The sequence below is a fragment of the Brachyhypopomus gauderio genome, chromosome 1 (genome assembly GCF_052324685.1).
Source record: "Brachyhypopomus gauderio isolate BG-103 chromosome 1, BGAUD_0.2, whole genome shotgun sequence".
Taxonomy (NCBI): Eukaryota; Metazoa; Chordata; class Actinopteri; order Gymnotiformes; family Hypopomidae; genus Brachyhypopomus; species Brachyhypopomus gauderio.
The window spans coordinates 27944357-27961320 of NC_135211.1; the positions used below are offsets into that span (position 1 = coordinate 27944357).

The 16964-nt window shown below is 49.7% G+C and overlaps 1 protein-coding gene across 1 annotated transcript in view; it reads right to left on the bottom strand.

Annotated features, from left to right (window-relative positions):
- iqsec1b (IQ motif and Sec7 domain ArfGEF 1b) overlaps positions 1 to 16964 on the bottom strand; it is a 144931-nt gene that overhangs the window by 96010 nt on the left and 31957 nt on the right. Inside the window, 2 exon segments of the mRNA XM_077007651.1 lie at positions 2976 to 3083; positions 15250 to 15285. Coding sequence (XP_076863766.1) covers positions 2976 to 3083; positions 15250 to 15285 — 144 coding nt within the window.

Here is a 16964-nt window from a genome sequence, read left to right on the forward strand (position 1 = left end):
GCATTAGCACCCATGTTTGCTTCCACCGTACACTGTCTTCCTTCCTTAAAACGCGGCTGTTGCCAAACGAACATTGTTGTGTCGTTGTGTTGACTATAGTAATGAGAGATGGTTCTGAGAGGCACGTTCACGCAGCTCTGTGGATCGGAACAGGTCTTGCTTCGCTGACTATCCGGGCCGTCTCTTCAAGCCACGGTAATTGTATCCATCTCAGCTTGGAACTCATCAATAGCCCACACCTCATCAATTACATCGGACCGTCGGTATCAACAGCGCAGGAGATTGTAGCCCCCCCGCGTGCATGTGAATGCGTCTCAAATTCAATTAGATAAATGTTAAGCGACCCATGTACCGTTAGCTCGATTTCTGACCATGTGAAGCAATCAATGGAGACGTGTGTGACGGGCCCTGATAGCGATGCTAACTGCCGCTCACGCAGTGCCTCCTCACGCAGCGTCTCCTCACGCAGTGCCTCCTCACGCGGCGCCTCCTCACGCGGCGCCTCCTCACGCAGCGTCTCCTCACGCAGCGCCTCCTCACGCAGCGCCTCCTCACGCAGCGTCTCCTCACGCAGCGTCTCCTCACGCAGCCCCTCCTCACGCAGCGCCTCCTCACGCAGCGTCTCCTCACGCAGCGTCTCCTCACGCAGCGCCTCCTCACGCAGCGTCTCCTCACGCAGCGTCTCCTCACGCAGCGTCTCCTCACGCAGCCCCTCCTCACGCAGTGCCTCCTCACGCAGCCCCTCCTCACGCAGCGCCTCCTCACGCAGCGCCTCCTCACGCAGCGCCTCCTCACGCAGCGCCCCCTCACGCAGCGCCCCCTCACGCAGCGTCTCCTCACGCAGCCCCTCCTCACGCAGCGTCTCCTCACGCAGCGTCTCCTCACGCAGCGCCTCCTCACGCAGCGCCTCCTCACGCAGCCCCTCCTCACGCAGCGCCTCCTCACGCAGCGTCTCCTCACGCAGCGCCTCCTGACGCAGCGTCTCCTCATGCAGCCCCTCCTCACGCAGCGCCTCCTCACGCAGCCCCTCCTCACGCAGCCCCTCCTCACGCAGCGCCTCCTCACGCAGCCCCTCCTCACGCAGCGCCTCCTCACGCAGCGTCTCCTCATGCAACGTCTCCTCACGCAACGTCTCCTCACGCAGCGCCTCCTCACGCAGCGCCTCCTCACGCAGCGCCTCCTCACGCAACGTCTCCTCACGCAACGCCTCCTCACGCAACGCCTCCTCACGCAGCGCCTCCTCACGCAGCGCCTCCTCACGCAACGCCTCCTCACGCAGCGCCTCCTCACGCAGCGCCTCCTCATGCAGCCCCTCCTCACGCAACGTCTCCTCACGCAACGTCTCCTCACGCAGCGCCTCCTCACGCAGCGCCTCCTCACGCAGCGCCTCCTCACGCAATGTCTCCTCATGCAACGCCTCCTCCCGCAGACCCTCCTCACGCAGCGCCTCCTCACGCAGCGCCTCCTCACGCAATGTCTCCTCATGCAACGCCTCCTCCCGCAGCCCCTCCTCACGCAGCCCCTCCTCACGCAGCGCCTCCTCACGCAGCGCCCCCTCACGCAGCGCCCCCTCACGCAGCGTCTCCTCACGCAGCCCCTCCTCATGCAGCCCCTCCCCACGCAGCCCCTCCTCACGCAGCGCCTCCTCACGCAGCCCCTCCTCACGCAGCCCCTCCTCACGCAGCGCCTCCTCACGCAGCGCCTCCTCACGCAGCCCCTCCTCACGCAGCGCCTCCTCACGCAGCGTCTCCTCACGCAACGTCTCCTCACGCAGCGCCTCCTCACGCAGCGCCTCCTCACGCAACGTCTCCTCACGCAACGCCTCCTCACGCAGCGCCTCCTCACGCAGCGCCTCCTCACGCAGCACCTCCTCACGCAACGTCTCCTCACGCAGCGCCTCCTCACGCAGCGCCTCCTCATGCAGCCCCTCCTCACGCAACGTCTCCTCACGCAATGTCTCCTCACGCAACGTCTCCTCACGCAGCGCCTCCTCACGCAGCGCCTCCTCACGCAATGTCTCCTCATGCAACGCCTCCTCCCGCAGACCCTCCTCACGCAGCGCCTCCTCACGCAATGTCTCCTCATGCAACGCCTCCTCACGCAACGTCTCCTCACGCAGCGCCTCCTCACGCAGCGCCTCCTCACGCAGCGCCTCCTCACGCAACGTCTCCTCACGCAGCGCCTCCTCACGCAGCCCCTCCTCACGCAGCGCCTCCTCACGCAGCGCCTCCTCACACGTCTCCTCACGCAGCGCCTCCTCACACAGCGCCTTTGCCTTCACTTCGTCCTCCTCTCTGCTCAGCCAATGCCTCTCCTAGTGACACAGGAATTGCCATGTTTCAAAAGACCCCTCCCAGTCCAGACCGACCCCAAGGAGGCCCTGCCCGAGTGGTTTGTGCTAATGTTCAAAGGCACTTCCTGTGGTGAGCTACGGCTAACACGCAGGGGTTGTTGGGAGGCTCTACCGGGATCATTATGGTCTGGTGAAACCTGTGCCCCGTGGTCTCTTTTGAGCTCATTAAAACAAGGGACCACATTTCTCCTGCTTCAGTTATTTACTTTTACTGCATGTCTGATCGATGATATATGGCTCTTTCAAGGAAAATCACTGTTGCCTCAATGCTCCGCCCCCTTTCTGCCTTGCCCCCTGCCTGCTCCGCCCCCTGCTGGCCTGCCCTGTTTCTCCCATTTTCCAGCCAAGAGGCAGAAGCAGCACAGTGGCTACACAGCAGGAGACACATGGTTCTGCAGTACTGTGCAGATCCCAAATACACACACACACACACACACACACACACACACACACACACACACACAGGAACAGGTGAGGAAAAGTCTGGTGCTGGGGGCGGGGCCCATTGGAGCGGCGGTGACACAAGGCTCGGAGGTCACATGCAGACAAGAGCAGTGTGTTCATGCAGCGTCTGTGAGGTGTGTTGAGCGGTGAGAAGCGGACAGTAAACCTCTCCATTTACCCAAACGACGCGGACTTCCATTTGCGACAGGGGTAACTTCTTCGACTGGGAGGGGCGATAAAGGTGACTTGGTTATCTGTGACTTCGGGGGGCAAAGAAGCGTGCCGTCTTCAAAGGGAAAGAGAGAGAAAGAGAAGACATGTTCAGCTCACAGGGTGTTCTGCTGTATCGCCGTGCAGCAGAGTTGAAGCAGATGTTCAGATTTCAACACCAATTAGAAGATGGAGGGGAGAGATTTCAGCATCAGGAATGGAGTCAGGATGAGGTGTACAGGGCAGAGACACAATGGTGCAAGTTCAGCCCCGATGGGAGGTCACATGACACAATGGGGTGTGACTGTATGGAGTCAGATCGGAGTCTCACTGTAAATGCACTTGTGGAGCTTGATGGGTCAAGAATGCAGAGCTGCCTGTTCCAGTGAGTCAGATCATACGTAAGAGGAGAAAGAAAGAAAGAAAGAAAGAAGAGAGACCCAGCAGATGAAGAGACAGAGAGAGAACAGAGGAAAGCAGAGAGAAATGAGAGGAGAGAGGGGGAAAGAGGAGAGGAGAGAGAGGAGAGAAGAGAGGAGAGGGGAAAGGAGAGAGAGAGAGTCTGGCAGTTGCTAAGAGTGTAGAGGCCTCCGAGCTCTTGGTAGACGTAGCCAGCCAGGTAATCTGTGTATGCCTCAGTAGCACACGAGGTGCAGGAGGACGCACTACAACACACACACACACACACACACACACACACACACACACACACACACACACACACACACACACACACACACACCTGTATGTGTGTGTGTGTGTATACCACATAACACCACACAAACATACATGCACAGGTAGACAATGAATTAATGCAAAACACACTCTGAGTGAAAACAGATTATTAAGATTTGTCTCTTGATTGACACTTCATAAAGAAACATGAAGTGTGGATTTGATTTTTATTTTGCTGCTTGCATATCAAGCATTGCAAGCATTTGGGTTTTGCAGCATAAATGCCTCCTAGTATCCTAAACCTAACAAAGATGCACATATAGTTGAAATTTGTGGTTCAAAATACTCGGTAGTATATTGCAGAAACATAACTGTTAATGTGTCTCTCTATTTTGTGCTAAGTTAAGGCACTTGTAGGTTTCATGATTAAAGACATAGATAAAGGTGCTTTTAAAAGAGCTTGTTTCCTTACTGGGTCATTTAAGAATGAACATTCGGTAATGGACTGAGAACAAAAATCATAATATTCACTCTGTGCTGAGCCACAATATCACATGTGAAGTTTATATAGTCTTGTACTGACACCGCGCATCTATAGAGTATAACCCAGATACCTATTTCAGCTGTGTGCAGGGTCTGTATTATTTTACTGAGTAGTCACACCACAGCTTAATGGATTTTAAAACGTGAAGCAGTCAATGCTGGTCGAGTTTACGTCTGCACTCTGAAGGAGATGTGATCTGCGCGCTGGCTGCTATAAGGGGAATTTAATGAAGGTGTCTGCTGGCTTGTCTGTAGGGCCACGTCTCCTGCTTCATGAGTCCCCGATTTTCAAAAAACAGGACAGCATCAAACAAAGTCATAAAAAAGGTCCACCGCACGCCTGCCATGTTGTGCCTGGGATCTGAAGTCCCGTAAAAACTCTCTGCTCGTTGACAGACAACACCCATAGACTAGAGTTTTAGTCCTGAGGACAGAATGGCTCAAACGACTCTGATTTCTCTCACAGCTGCGGTAAAAAAAAATCCCCAAAACCATTAGGCACAGGTAATTTAACCCAGGGGTAACCTAATCAGATGTATGAACAGCTTATTTAAAAAATTAGATGTGTTTTGAGTTCTAATCCACCATGTTTCGATTTTAGAGCCAATTAGTCCAACACCTGAGGCAACCTGTATTTTGGAGGAACAAAAAAACCTCTTCATTCATTGCTCCAGAAGGAATATTATATGAATATTAAAAACTCATTTGACCCCTGACCCATCTGTGTTCTGGGTCATGTTTACCTCAGAGCAACTGTTGACTTTAATACAGCTGGCATACAGACAAGTCTCTACTCAATTATAGCTGCTAGCCTTCAATTATCCACAGCAAAAAATTCCTTTGAATTTACCTCTAAATTAATCCACCTTTAATTCATCAGCATCTTAGAATACGAGACCAACAGCAGCAGGTAAACGATCAATTCCCACTCCTTCCTTCCTGCTACCACTCAATGAATTATTCATAGCTGAACACTGTTTCCATATTCACTACTACAGTGTCAAGCACTTTGTGATGTGAATTATTTAGTTTTCATCAGTTTGAAACCATCTCTACCTCATACATTAAGGCAGCCTATGCCCTGTGTATCGTAAGTAGCACCATACAGGGAAAGAATGCACTATGGGAAATGAAGTACTATTTATTATGCTCAGCAGCTTGAGCATGAGGAGGCTGTGCTGTTCAACAGTCGTGGTGTTCAGTAAATACCCAGCATGCAGTAGGGTCTCATGGAGCACACTCCTGGGTGCCGGCCTCCTGTTATAGCCCCAGAACATGTTCTAAGCTTACATAACCATGAGCAAACTGGACATAAAAAGGACAAAATGGTTGGCAAGTGCTCATACAATGGCACAGATTAGTGGCTTCAAGGACACTTTTGAGGTTTTTGAGAAGCTCCCATGAAAAGCTACGGAAAGATGACCATAACTGATAAAGTAAACACTTCATCAAAAGCACCAGCCTTGCAGTCAGGCCTTGTAATCAGCACATGGCAAACGTTCAACTTGAGAGAAATTACCTTCAGTTTACACAGCAGGACCATCCCAACATGCAAAAGAGAAGAAAAAAGGATCATTCAAACAGGAAGTGATGAATGTCTGGATAAACCTGCCAACACATGGCCCTTAATCCAGCTGGATGATTGCTCCAGCTCTACTCCCGCTCAAATGCCCAATCTGTAGCAGGCGATTTCTCCCGATGTTTGCACTCCTAACGTCCAGAACCCTGCCCCCAACTACCGGCCCTATAACCTCAAAAATAGGTCTACCCCACAGCCCCTCAGCTGATGGGGGTAGCAGACCCTGAAAGGAGCTGAAACACTCTCACGAGCTGTGGGTCTCTGCTTCCATCTGCCACCACTGATTTATAGAACCTTTCCAGCAATAGTGTTTCACAGCTCAGGAAGAAAGAGTGCTCCCAAAATTATACCTGGGGAAAAAACTGCAAAACAATACACAATGACTTAAAAATCTTAAAAGGAAAGAGGGAGATGTTTTCGGTATTTTCTGCAGTACTCGTATTGAGTACTCGTACAGTTCGTATTGATCAAAAGGTGTTGGACCATGTACTGAGGGCGTCCTCGATAGTTCACATCTAGACCACAGTTCACCAGATAAATGAGCACTCACACAAAGAACATTTCCTGCAAGTTTAATCCTACTGCAACCAGGAACTTTCTCGATCTTCCCACATCATAGAGGTAAGCCACAACAACCACCACAACCAGACCATTAAAAGTACCACCAAGTACAGGAGGAAGCATCACTTCACCTGCACCACTGACACCACCCTCTCTGAACACTTCTACATATTTGGAAGCAGCCAATCACTGGAGGAGCATTGATAATCACACCTCGATCAGTGACCAGGTGCTGTCTGTCATTGCAGCTGACGTGAGGACGACCCAACTGGAGAACAAGCCATGCCATGCCGGCAGTACTGACCGCCTAGCGGGTCAGACACTGCTATGAAGAATGGGTCCACCAGCTAGCTGGTGTCCTCAGGATCTCCTTTGTACATACCACAAGTAAATACCACAAGACGAGAGATCAGACTTCTACTACGCATGATTAAATCACATAAAAAGATATGATAAAGATACGATACTTCGTACTTTTTAAACTACGAAGTACGTGGGAAGAACACAGCCAGGACACAAGCAAAACAGGGAACTACCAAACATGAAACAAACTAAATAATCGAACAAACCAGTTAAAGTCGGGATGACAAAAACATCATATTAACACTTACGAACGTAGACTAGGAATAACAGGAGTGACCAAGGCACGAACGCCAAAACAGAACACAACAAGTGATCGCCGAAATACAAGTCCACGGAAAACAATGACCAGCAAATCAGGAAACGAAAGCAGGAGTATAAATACAAAACCTAAATTGAATACCAGTGAAACTATTGACATGAAACGAGGGGCTGAACAGGGGCATGGAACATAATACAGAAACACAGAAAACATGTATGTATGTGTGTGTGTGTGTGTGTGTCTGTCTGTCTATCTATCTATCTATCTATCTATCTATCTATCTATCTATCTATCTATCTATCTATCGTGTGTTTGTGTGTATGTGTGCAGGAGTGCAGGGTGTTTGAATCCCACCAAGAGTGATTCCAGTGTGGCCGCTTGGGCAAGATCCTTAACGTTACCTGCCTACTTCACTAATAACAAGTGTTCAAAACAAGAGAGTCACACTGGCTCAGATGTTTCCTGGTAAACAACAGATGTTGGGGAACCAGTGGAATCTGATGGGGGAAAAAAGTGGACTTCTGGAACAAATACAAGATGCTTATGGAGAACAGTGGAGAACAGAGGGCTGCTATATATATACACACACACACGCAGTACATGTATTGGTCACATTTCCTGCCGTCAGGCACATTTACACCAACGTGTGTAAGGAAGTCCTGCGGAAATTGGAAGGATCTCTGACAGTCCTCTCATGGTCTATTTACAATGTTCCTGTCTGGTCGGCAGCTGCAGAGGCAAGTCTTCTGGACCAGAACAGTGGTTTCCTGTAGACAGTCCGACTGCTGGACAGATCTGCATATCTAACATCCAATCATATCACTTGTGTTGTACAGAGATGTGTATAGTTTATTGTATGGAGTTGTGCACAGTTTATTCTGTTTGTTGCACCTCTGACTGTATTTCTCATTTCTGCACTGATGAACTTTTGCACTGTTGCTGTTGAGCGTCAAATGTAACTGTGTCCTAGAGAAACTGTATTTCGTTCTTCAACACGTCTGTGGTGCGAATGCTGGGGGAATGAACCTGACTTTGACTCGATGGAGACGTCCGATGAACTCCAGCAGTGGGAGTGGTGTAGAGTGTAATCCAAAGGTGCTGTGTGGTGATGCTGTGTGTTTGTATGTGGAGGAGCTGGTTGGGTGTTCCTGCCCTGGAGAGCAGGGGGAGATGGGGGAGTTCTGGAGAGCAGGGGGAGATGGGAGAGTTCTGGAGAACAGGGGGAGATGGGGGAGTTCTGGAGAGCAGGGGGAGATGGGAGAGTTCTGGAGAACAGGGGGAGATGGGGGAGTTCTGGAGAGCAGGGGGAGATGGGAGAGTTCTGGAGAACAGGGGGAGATGGGGGAGTTCTGGAGAGCAGGGGGAGATGGGGGAGTTCTGGAGAGTAGGGGGAGATGGGGGAGTTCTGGAGAGTAGGGGGAGATGGGGGAGTTCTGGAGAACAGGGGGAGATGGGGGAGTTCTGGAGAACAGGGGGAGATGGGGGAGTTCTGGAGAACAGGGGGAGATGGGGGAGTTCTGGAGAGTAGGGGGAGATGGGGGAGTTCTGGAGAACAGGGGGAGATGGGGGAGTTCTGGAGAGTAGGGGGAGATGGGAGAGCTCTGGAGAGCAGGGGGAGATGGGGGAGTTCTGGAGAGTAGGGGGAGATGGGGGAGTTCTGGAGAGTAGGGGGAGATGGGGGAGTTCTGGAGAGCAGGGGGAGATGGGGGAGTTCTGGAGAGCAGGGGGAGATGGGATAGTTCTGGAGAGCAGGGGGAGATGGGAGAGTTCTGGAGAACAGGGGGAGATGGGGGAGTTCTGGAGAGTAGGGGGAGATTGGAGAGTTCTGGAGAACAGGGGGAGATGGGATAGTTCTGGAGAGCAGGGGGAGATGGGAGAGTTCTGGAGAACAGGGGGAGATGGGGGAGTTCTGGAGAGTAGGGGGAGATTGGAGAGTTCTGGAGAACAGGGGGAGATGGGAGAGTTCTGGAGAACAGGGGGAGATGGGGGAGTTCTGGAGAGTAGGGGGAGATTGGAGAGCTCTGGAGAACAGGGGGAGATGGGAGAGCTCTGGAGAGCAGGGGGAGATGGGGGAGTTCTGGAGAACAGGGGGAGATGGGAGAGCTCTGGAGAGCAGGGGGAGATGGGGGAGTTCTGGAGAACAGGGGGAGATGGGAGAGCTCTGGAGAACAGGGGGAGATGGGGGAGTTCTGGAGAACAGGGGGAGATGGGAGAGCTCTGGAGAACAGGGGGAGATGGGGGAGTTCTGGAGAACAGGGGGAGATGGGGGAGTTCTGGAGAGCAGGGGGAGATGGGGGAGTTCTGGAGAACAGGGGGAGATGGGGGAGTTCTGGAGAGCAGGGGGAGATGGGAGAGCTCTGGAGAACAGGGGGAGATGGGAGAGCTCTGGAGAGCAGGGGGAGATGAGGGAGTTCTGGAGAACAGGGGGAGATGGGAGAGCTCTGGAGAGCAGGGGGAGATGGGGGAGTTCTGGAGAGCAGGGGGAGATGGGAGAGCTCTGGAGAACAGGGGGAGATGGGGGAGTTCTGGAGAACAGGGGGAGATGGGGGAGTTCTGGAGAGCAGGGGGAGATGGGGGAGTTCTGGAGAGTAGGGGGAGATGGGGGAGTTCTGGAGAGCAGGGGGAGATGGGAGAGCTCTGGAGAACAGGGGGAGATGGGAGAGCTCTGGAGAGCAGGGGGAGATGGGGGAGTTCTGGAGAACAGGGGGAGATGGGAGAGCTCTGGAGAACAGGGGGAGATGGGGGAGTTCTGGAGAACAGGGGGAGATGGGGGAGTTCTGGAGAACAGGGGGAGATGGGGGAGTTCTGGAGAACAGGGGGAGATGGGAGAGCTCTGGAGAACAGGGGGAGATGGGGGAGTTCTGGAGAACAGGGGGAGATGGGGGAGTTCTGGAGAACAGGGGGAGATGGGGGAGTTCTGGAGAGTAGGGGGAGATGGGGGAGTTCTGGAGAGCAGGGGGAGATGGGAGAGCTCTGCTCCTGTGCACAGACAGCCAACTTGGGCCCCGGAGCCAGCTGCTGGCAAACTGATCGGAGTCGACTCACACACGTACGCATGGTGACAGCGTACACACACAAGCATGTTTGTAAATACTCCCACACAGGTAGTCACATGCACTGCACATGACAGCATACGAGTCTATATAGCGAGGGTGGAAGAAAGGGGTGTGAGGTTTCCATGGGAACTGGATAAGTGCAACGCTCAGATCGGTCATGGACGCAGCCGTGGTAACCGGCGTCTGCCCTTTTGGAGTGAGCGATGCTCGGACGATCCCGCTCACAGTTCCCCATACGTTCTCTCTCACGCCCCCAACACACTCACAGTTCCCCATACGTTCTCTCTCACGCCCCCAACACACTCACAGTTCCCCATACGTTCTCTCTCACGTCCCCAAACACTCACAGTTCCCCATACGTTCTCTCTCACGCCCCCAAACACTCACAGTTCCCCATACGTTCTCTCTCACGCCCCCAACACACTCACAGTTCCCCATACGTTCTCTCTCACGCCCCCAACACACTCACACGGCTGCTTACATTTCCAGCTAAAGGGCCGAGTTATCGCAGGGCTGAGCTTCCAGAACACGACACACTGCGAGGAAATTCCAGAAGCAGGGCTCGATAATTAGTTATTAACATAATATCTGAATCATATGTTAAGAAGGGGAAATAACCCCCCCCCCCAACAAAAAAGTATTGTCTCTTCAGTCTACTTATTTATACATGGAGGAGGAGAAATATCTCAGCAGGAGAAAGATCTCAGCAGGGACCTTCTCTAAAAGAGCTGCACTGTGAAATTGATTTGAACAGCACTGTATTCAGTATGTGAGATCTTAACACAGACAGTCTCCTATATGAACAGGTTTGACACTAGTTACCGTAGCAGCACATCCCGCCCAAGCGCCATGACGATCTGAGATTACCCACAGGACACCATCCTCTGGCTAATCTAACATCAGTGATAGAGCAGCGCTCTAATCTCCAGCTCAGGCTCATCTGCTATGGCGCCCCCTAGCTCTGCTCTGTGGAGCACGTCCTAAACACACGAGGACACACACACAAGCTCAATCATGTACAGACATCCGCACTAGGGAGTTTATTACAGAGCATTAGAGGTAATCGTCAGGCCAGTGGGATTCAATCCCTGAGATTTCAGTGTCACAGGCACAAAGCAGCACTTCTACACAGCACCCCCTCGTGGATAATACTTACCCTGCTAAACGTCTGTGAGTGACTGTGTTATAGGGTTGCCACCTAGGTTTGACAAAAAACAAGGACACTGTCATACTGACACAGGGTGGCGAACGTAAGTTGTTGAGCGGGGGGGGGGGGGGGGGGTACGTAACGTAAACGTAAAACGTTACCGGAGGGGTTTAAAATGGACACAGCGAGAGAAAAAAACAGATTTAAAGTGTGCAGAAACAGTCTGAACTAAATGTTTGAACTAACCTAGTTTTTTTTGACGGGACCGAATATTAAAAAGAAGAAAAACCGGGACAATCCGGGACAGTCCCGGGAAAACCGGGACAGGTACGTGAAAACCGGGACAGGTGGCAACACAACTGTGTTACAAGCCATGTGCATGAGGCGCCTGGTGTCGGAAAAGATATCCTGTTGTGGTTACATTTACATTTTTTCCTTGATCAGATAGCAGCAGTTAAGGTCTTCTAAAAGCTTTCTTTATATCTCACACAACTGAGCATCTTTGTCTGTGGAAAGCAAACATGTAGCTAAAACCTAATTAAGCTAATGGCCAGCACACTCAATAGGAAGCCCGTGCTCTTCGCTGCGGCGAATAACAATCCACTTAATCAATTCTATATCGTAATGAGGACGTGGTCCCTTTGTGCAGCGGTTATAGCTGCAGCAGCGTCGTCACAAACGGCCAGCGAGGAGCGCCGCTTTGAGGGAGACGCCGTTTTTAGGAAGCGCTAGTCATTTCAGTGGCGTTCAGTAATTAAAACCGCAGCAGGCCAGCCCGGGAATAAGGGCATGGGTGATAAGCAACATTACGGAGATGACAGCAAGACTGCTAGCTCAAACCCACAACTTCCAGTAGTTCAGTTTCTTTAATATATGCCAACCGCCATTTTGTAGAGCATGTCGAATATTTTTTTATCAAGGTACAATACACCCCCTGCACCCCCTAACTTTGGAACTGGTTACAACCAGGAGAATACAGTCTGTTATGTGAGCACAGTGCAAACATGCACACACACACACGCACACACTCTCTCTCTCTCTCACACACACACACACACACACACTCACACACACACACACACACACACACACACACACTCTCTCTCTCTCACACACACACACACACACACACACACACACACACACACACACACTCACACACACACACACACACACACACACACACACACACACACACTCCCATGCACGCACACCAAGAGAGCTCTATAGCTCTAGCAGAGAACAAAACAGCTGGAACAGTTACAAACTAACATAACAGGATGGCAGATGAGGGAGAGAGAAAGAAAGAGAGAGAGGCCAGGAGGAAAACATAGAGGACACACACACACACACAGAAACACTTGTTTGGGAGGAAGAGGAAGTATAGGAAAGTATAACCACAGACAGAGACAGGTTCTGATCCCGTTTACTGAAGTTTCATTTTTACGGTGCTAGATTTTAACAAACGGCACTGATTATTGCAAAATGCATTAATATTATATAAAAGAACCACTATTTTCAATGTCTCGTATTGAACATTTTTCAACCATTTAAATAAAAATGATTAAAACAGACTTAAAATAGAATATCATATATGTAATATCACATTAGAAATTACACAGAAATATCAACTGTTTTTACAGCATGTTCTAATCTCTCACTGTCATGCACACACACACACAGACACGCACACACACATACACACACGCACGCACGCGCGCGCGCACACACACACACACACACACACACACACTTTCTAAAATGTTACAGGAGTTGGAACAATAGTCGTTTTGTCCTCAAAAGGTTCAACTTGTCACCAAACATCATGAAAGCAGCAAACTGGAGAGGAAGAAATTTAAACTATGGTTGAAACAACACTGACGTTGGCTTCTGCGTGTCCCCTTTGTTATCAAAGCATGACTGCTGATATAACAAAAGCAGCAGGGTCTGGTTTATATGCCTGTGTGTGCACACTGCACTCTGGTTGTGCCCGATACCTGCCACCGGAGTTTTTGCACCGTTGTGAACGTGTATTCAGTGCTGTCAGAACAAACCCGTTTCTCTGAAAAAACGGCATCTCCTTGAGGAGAACTCATCCCTTCCTGAAGCGGGCTGGGTGAATCTCTCGGGATAAAGCAGAACCTTGCATGGGGTAGCTGGGTGTGGCCTCACCATGGCTGCGTGGTGGGACTGCAACAGGACTCCCCAGAAACGTAACCTGCCTGTCGGGATGACAGAGCTTCCACATCAAAGAGAGGCAACATGCATCAGCCTCCAGCCAGAAGAGGAAGCTCAGAAATTCAGTCTTCCTCCATCAACGATCCGACAGGAAACCACATGCCAAACTTAACCTCACGAAAATAAATGGAACCTAAAGGGCGTAGGGGATTCTACAAACTCAAAGCCAACTTAATTTTCCGTCTATAACCAAATAAGCAAAGAGTGTGCTACCACAGTTAATATGAAGAAGAGATGCTCTGTAACAACAGCCTCCCCTCCCCTCACGGTTCCTCTCTCTTACTGATAACCAAGCCGACACCCTCCTCATTACCTTATTACCCGCCTCCCACTTTCAACTCCGCCCCCTCAGGCTATTAAAAACCAAGACTGTGCAGTCTCAGGTAATTACAACCACAGGATGCTGACAATCGGCGTCTGTCGAAGGCACTAAAGCTGTTGCTCTAATCCAATCCCCGTCTAATTGACACTCTGCTCATTATGCCTGGCTCAGACGCTGGTCAGTCTTCTGCTGGGCTGAGGTCCCCATCAAATACCCAGCATGCATTTAGTAGGCTTGAAGAAATCTGGGCATGATGGGGGTCAGAATAAAACCTTGAATAAGACGACGTCGCTGTTCTGTTTGGACCAAAAAGATGTGGAATGTGTGTTAGAAGCCTGAGGAATTATAGCAGATGGGCGAAAAATAGCAGCAACAAAATATTGTTTTCACATCAGAACCTCACTGTGTCTCTGCACTTGTAAATATTCAATGCATGCACACAGCAGTTGTCCATCGTCTATCAGACCACTCGAGGCTTTACCCACTACCTCCAGTCTGGAAACGTGAAAGCCATCTGAAGGATCACTTAATCGGCCCTTCAAAAAACAACGCAATATAACATCTGCCCACAGAAACGCCAGCCGTTCAGAGCAATCGGCTTGTTCTCTGGGTGCATCTATCGCCATGGTGAAGAACCCCATGGCAGAGCTCTGATAGACAGAAGTGTCCACAACGTCTAACTCGAGTGTCAGGAAGACAGATGCCACAAGAGTCTCTCCCACTCCCGTCAGGATGAGGCGAGCTGGCAGTCAGCTTCAGATAGTTTGGGCATCTACTGTTTGTGATGCATTTCAGATCTGTACTTCAAATATAATGCTGATTCTCCATCATTTTCCTTTCTATGGACAAATCCTTCCAGTAGTTTGGCTGTACGAAGATTTGGGAAAATAGCAAGACTCAACTGAGATAAACAACTCTTGAGACACAGGAAAACTCTTGAATGCTCAAAACAAACAGGCAAAACATACACGCTTGAAAAAATAATCCAGACGGTGGACAGCCCAGCAGTATGTCTGAAGGCCACTGAGCTTTCTTCTGGCTGTAAATCTTTTACACCAGTCTAGCTGCGGAGAGCCAATTCAACACCAGGCAGACATCAACAAACTCAGGGTTGCTGGGTTGGTGTACACACCTGTGTGAGATCGCTGGGGAGACTCCAGAAGTCTGGAAGAGTCTAGAAAACTCTACCTCTTTCATGCTGTATTTGGCAAGTCCTTTTTGAACACTCTAAAACCAATTCAGAAAGTTGGTTTGGGCTGGCGTTTGACTGACTGTGAAAGCCTCTTAAATAACAGGCCACTGGGATGCTGAACGGCGCTAAAAGCCTGTCAGAAGCACGCGTGTCCGCCGGGGGGAAGTGCTCCCTGAGGACAGAAGGGATGCTCCAAACGGAACAGGCGCACGCATGGGCTTGATGTCAGGAAAGAGAGCACGTGGATTGGAATGATATATGGAGGAAGTGTGGTGATGGGGGATATGGGAATACCGCTCCGTCATACCTGACATTAGAAATCCGCAAGGCCTCACTCTCCATCCTGAAAAGGCAAAACACAAACACACAATCAGCAGCAAAAAAAGTTCCTGTTACTACCACTCTATAAACAGATACACAAGGACAGGCGGTGTAAATGGAGTGAGATCATTTCACTTTCTAATGTGAGGACAGACACCATCTTGTGCCTCTCACCCCCACTCATCGGGAGATTTGAGTCATTCCTCTCTCTTTGTCTGAATTTTAAAATACAGCACAGATAAACGTTTTTAGTCACACTGAGCTCTTGTCCACTGGGGCAAAAATCATAGCAGCTGCAAACTGGAAAAAGTTGAGACTGTAATTTCAGGTGAGGTGTGTCATATATCTTGGCTACTGTGACTTTCATTTAGTGGTCCATGAAATCTCAAAGGCCATTTGGACTTCATAACCTAGAATATTTCCCGTGGATTGATAGTTTGAATTCAAATATATTACTTCAAAACGAGATTTATTACTTTTCTGCCTCTTTTTAATTTTATGGTTCAAACAGCTTTTTGTGGGACGAGAGAACCTGTGAGAACCTAATTACCTTTGGGTGTAACAGCTAGCAGAACCCAGATTTGTTTCCTCCAAGGCTTTTTTCGTGGCTTTGCAATCCGTGGCGGTCCTGCGGTTCAAAGACTAACGTGAACGCACTCCATGTGGGTTAAATTAGCTTCGACAAAAATAAGAGCACAACGCATAAACTGAAAGACGGTGTGTAAAATCCTGTGAGCCCTAACCGCTGGAACGGCAGCATCCCCATTTCAGCTATGATCCCAACCGCTTAGTTTGCAGCCTATGATTTGCAAGTTAATATCGTGCTGAGTCCCAAAGGGCTTTCTGGGTATGTGGGGCTCTGGCTGTGTGATGGAGGGTTCTAATATTCACACCCCTGGTAGCTCAAACACCTCGGGCTCCTCTTGCCTCATGCCCTACTCAATAATTCAGGAGATATACCTCTGAGATAGGGTTCTGTGAGCAGACTGAAAGGTACCCGAAAGGCTTGCTCTGACGGAGATCTGAGGAAGCTTTCAAACATTTGTCTTTGAAAGAAAAAGACAGGAGAGTTCTTCGTGCTCCTTACAGAAAGATGACAAGGATCTGCATGTCAGCTTGACGCATGTTCTGCAAACCGAAAAGACACTCCTTTTCGACGCTGGATGGCAGGTTGGTTTGCCTCTATCAAACAATAAATACACCATGCGCATATCTCAGTAAAGTGTATCTTAGGCAACCTACGATAAAATTTCTTTGTCAGAATAAATAACAGGACGGCTAACCCACTCAAGCTCAAAGAAGGAGCCAAGTGTTCAGAGCCCTGCTATGTTTTCGATTACAAACCTCGTTTATATATATATATATATATATATATATATATATATATATATATATATATATATATATATATATATATATATATATATATATATATATATATATTACACACACACACACACACACACAAGCATAAAGTGACCAAGCCTGCAAATTAGCCTTGTATTATTAAATGTCAGTCTTGGAATTTGGACCAAAGGTCTGATTATTATTACGGTCTGATTATTATTCCAGGAAAAACCCAGTTCTACACACTTGAAGGCGATCTAGAGGGTTGGAGCAGGGTTCACCACTCCAAACACTCCCCACGTCACTCCTCGACTCATTCACTGGTTTCCTGTAACTGGTTGTGTCAAGTTTACC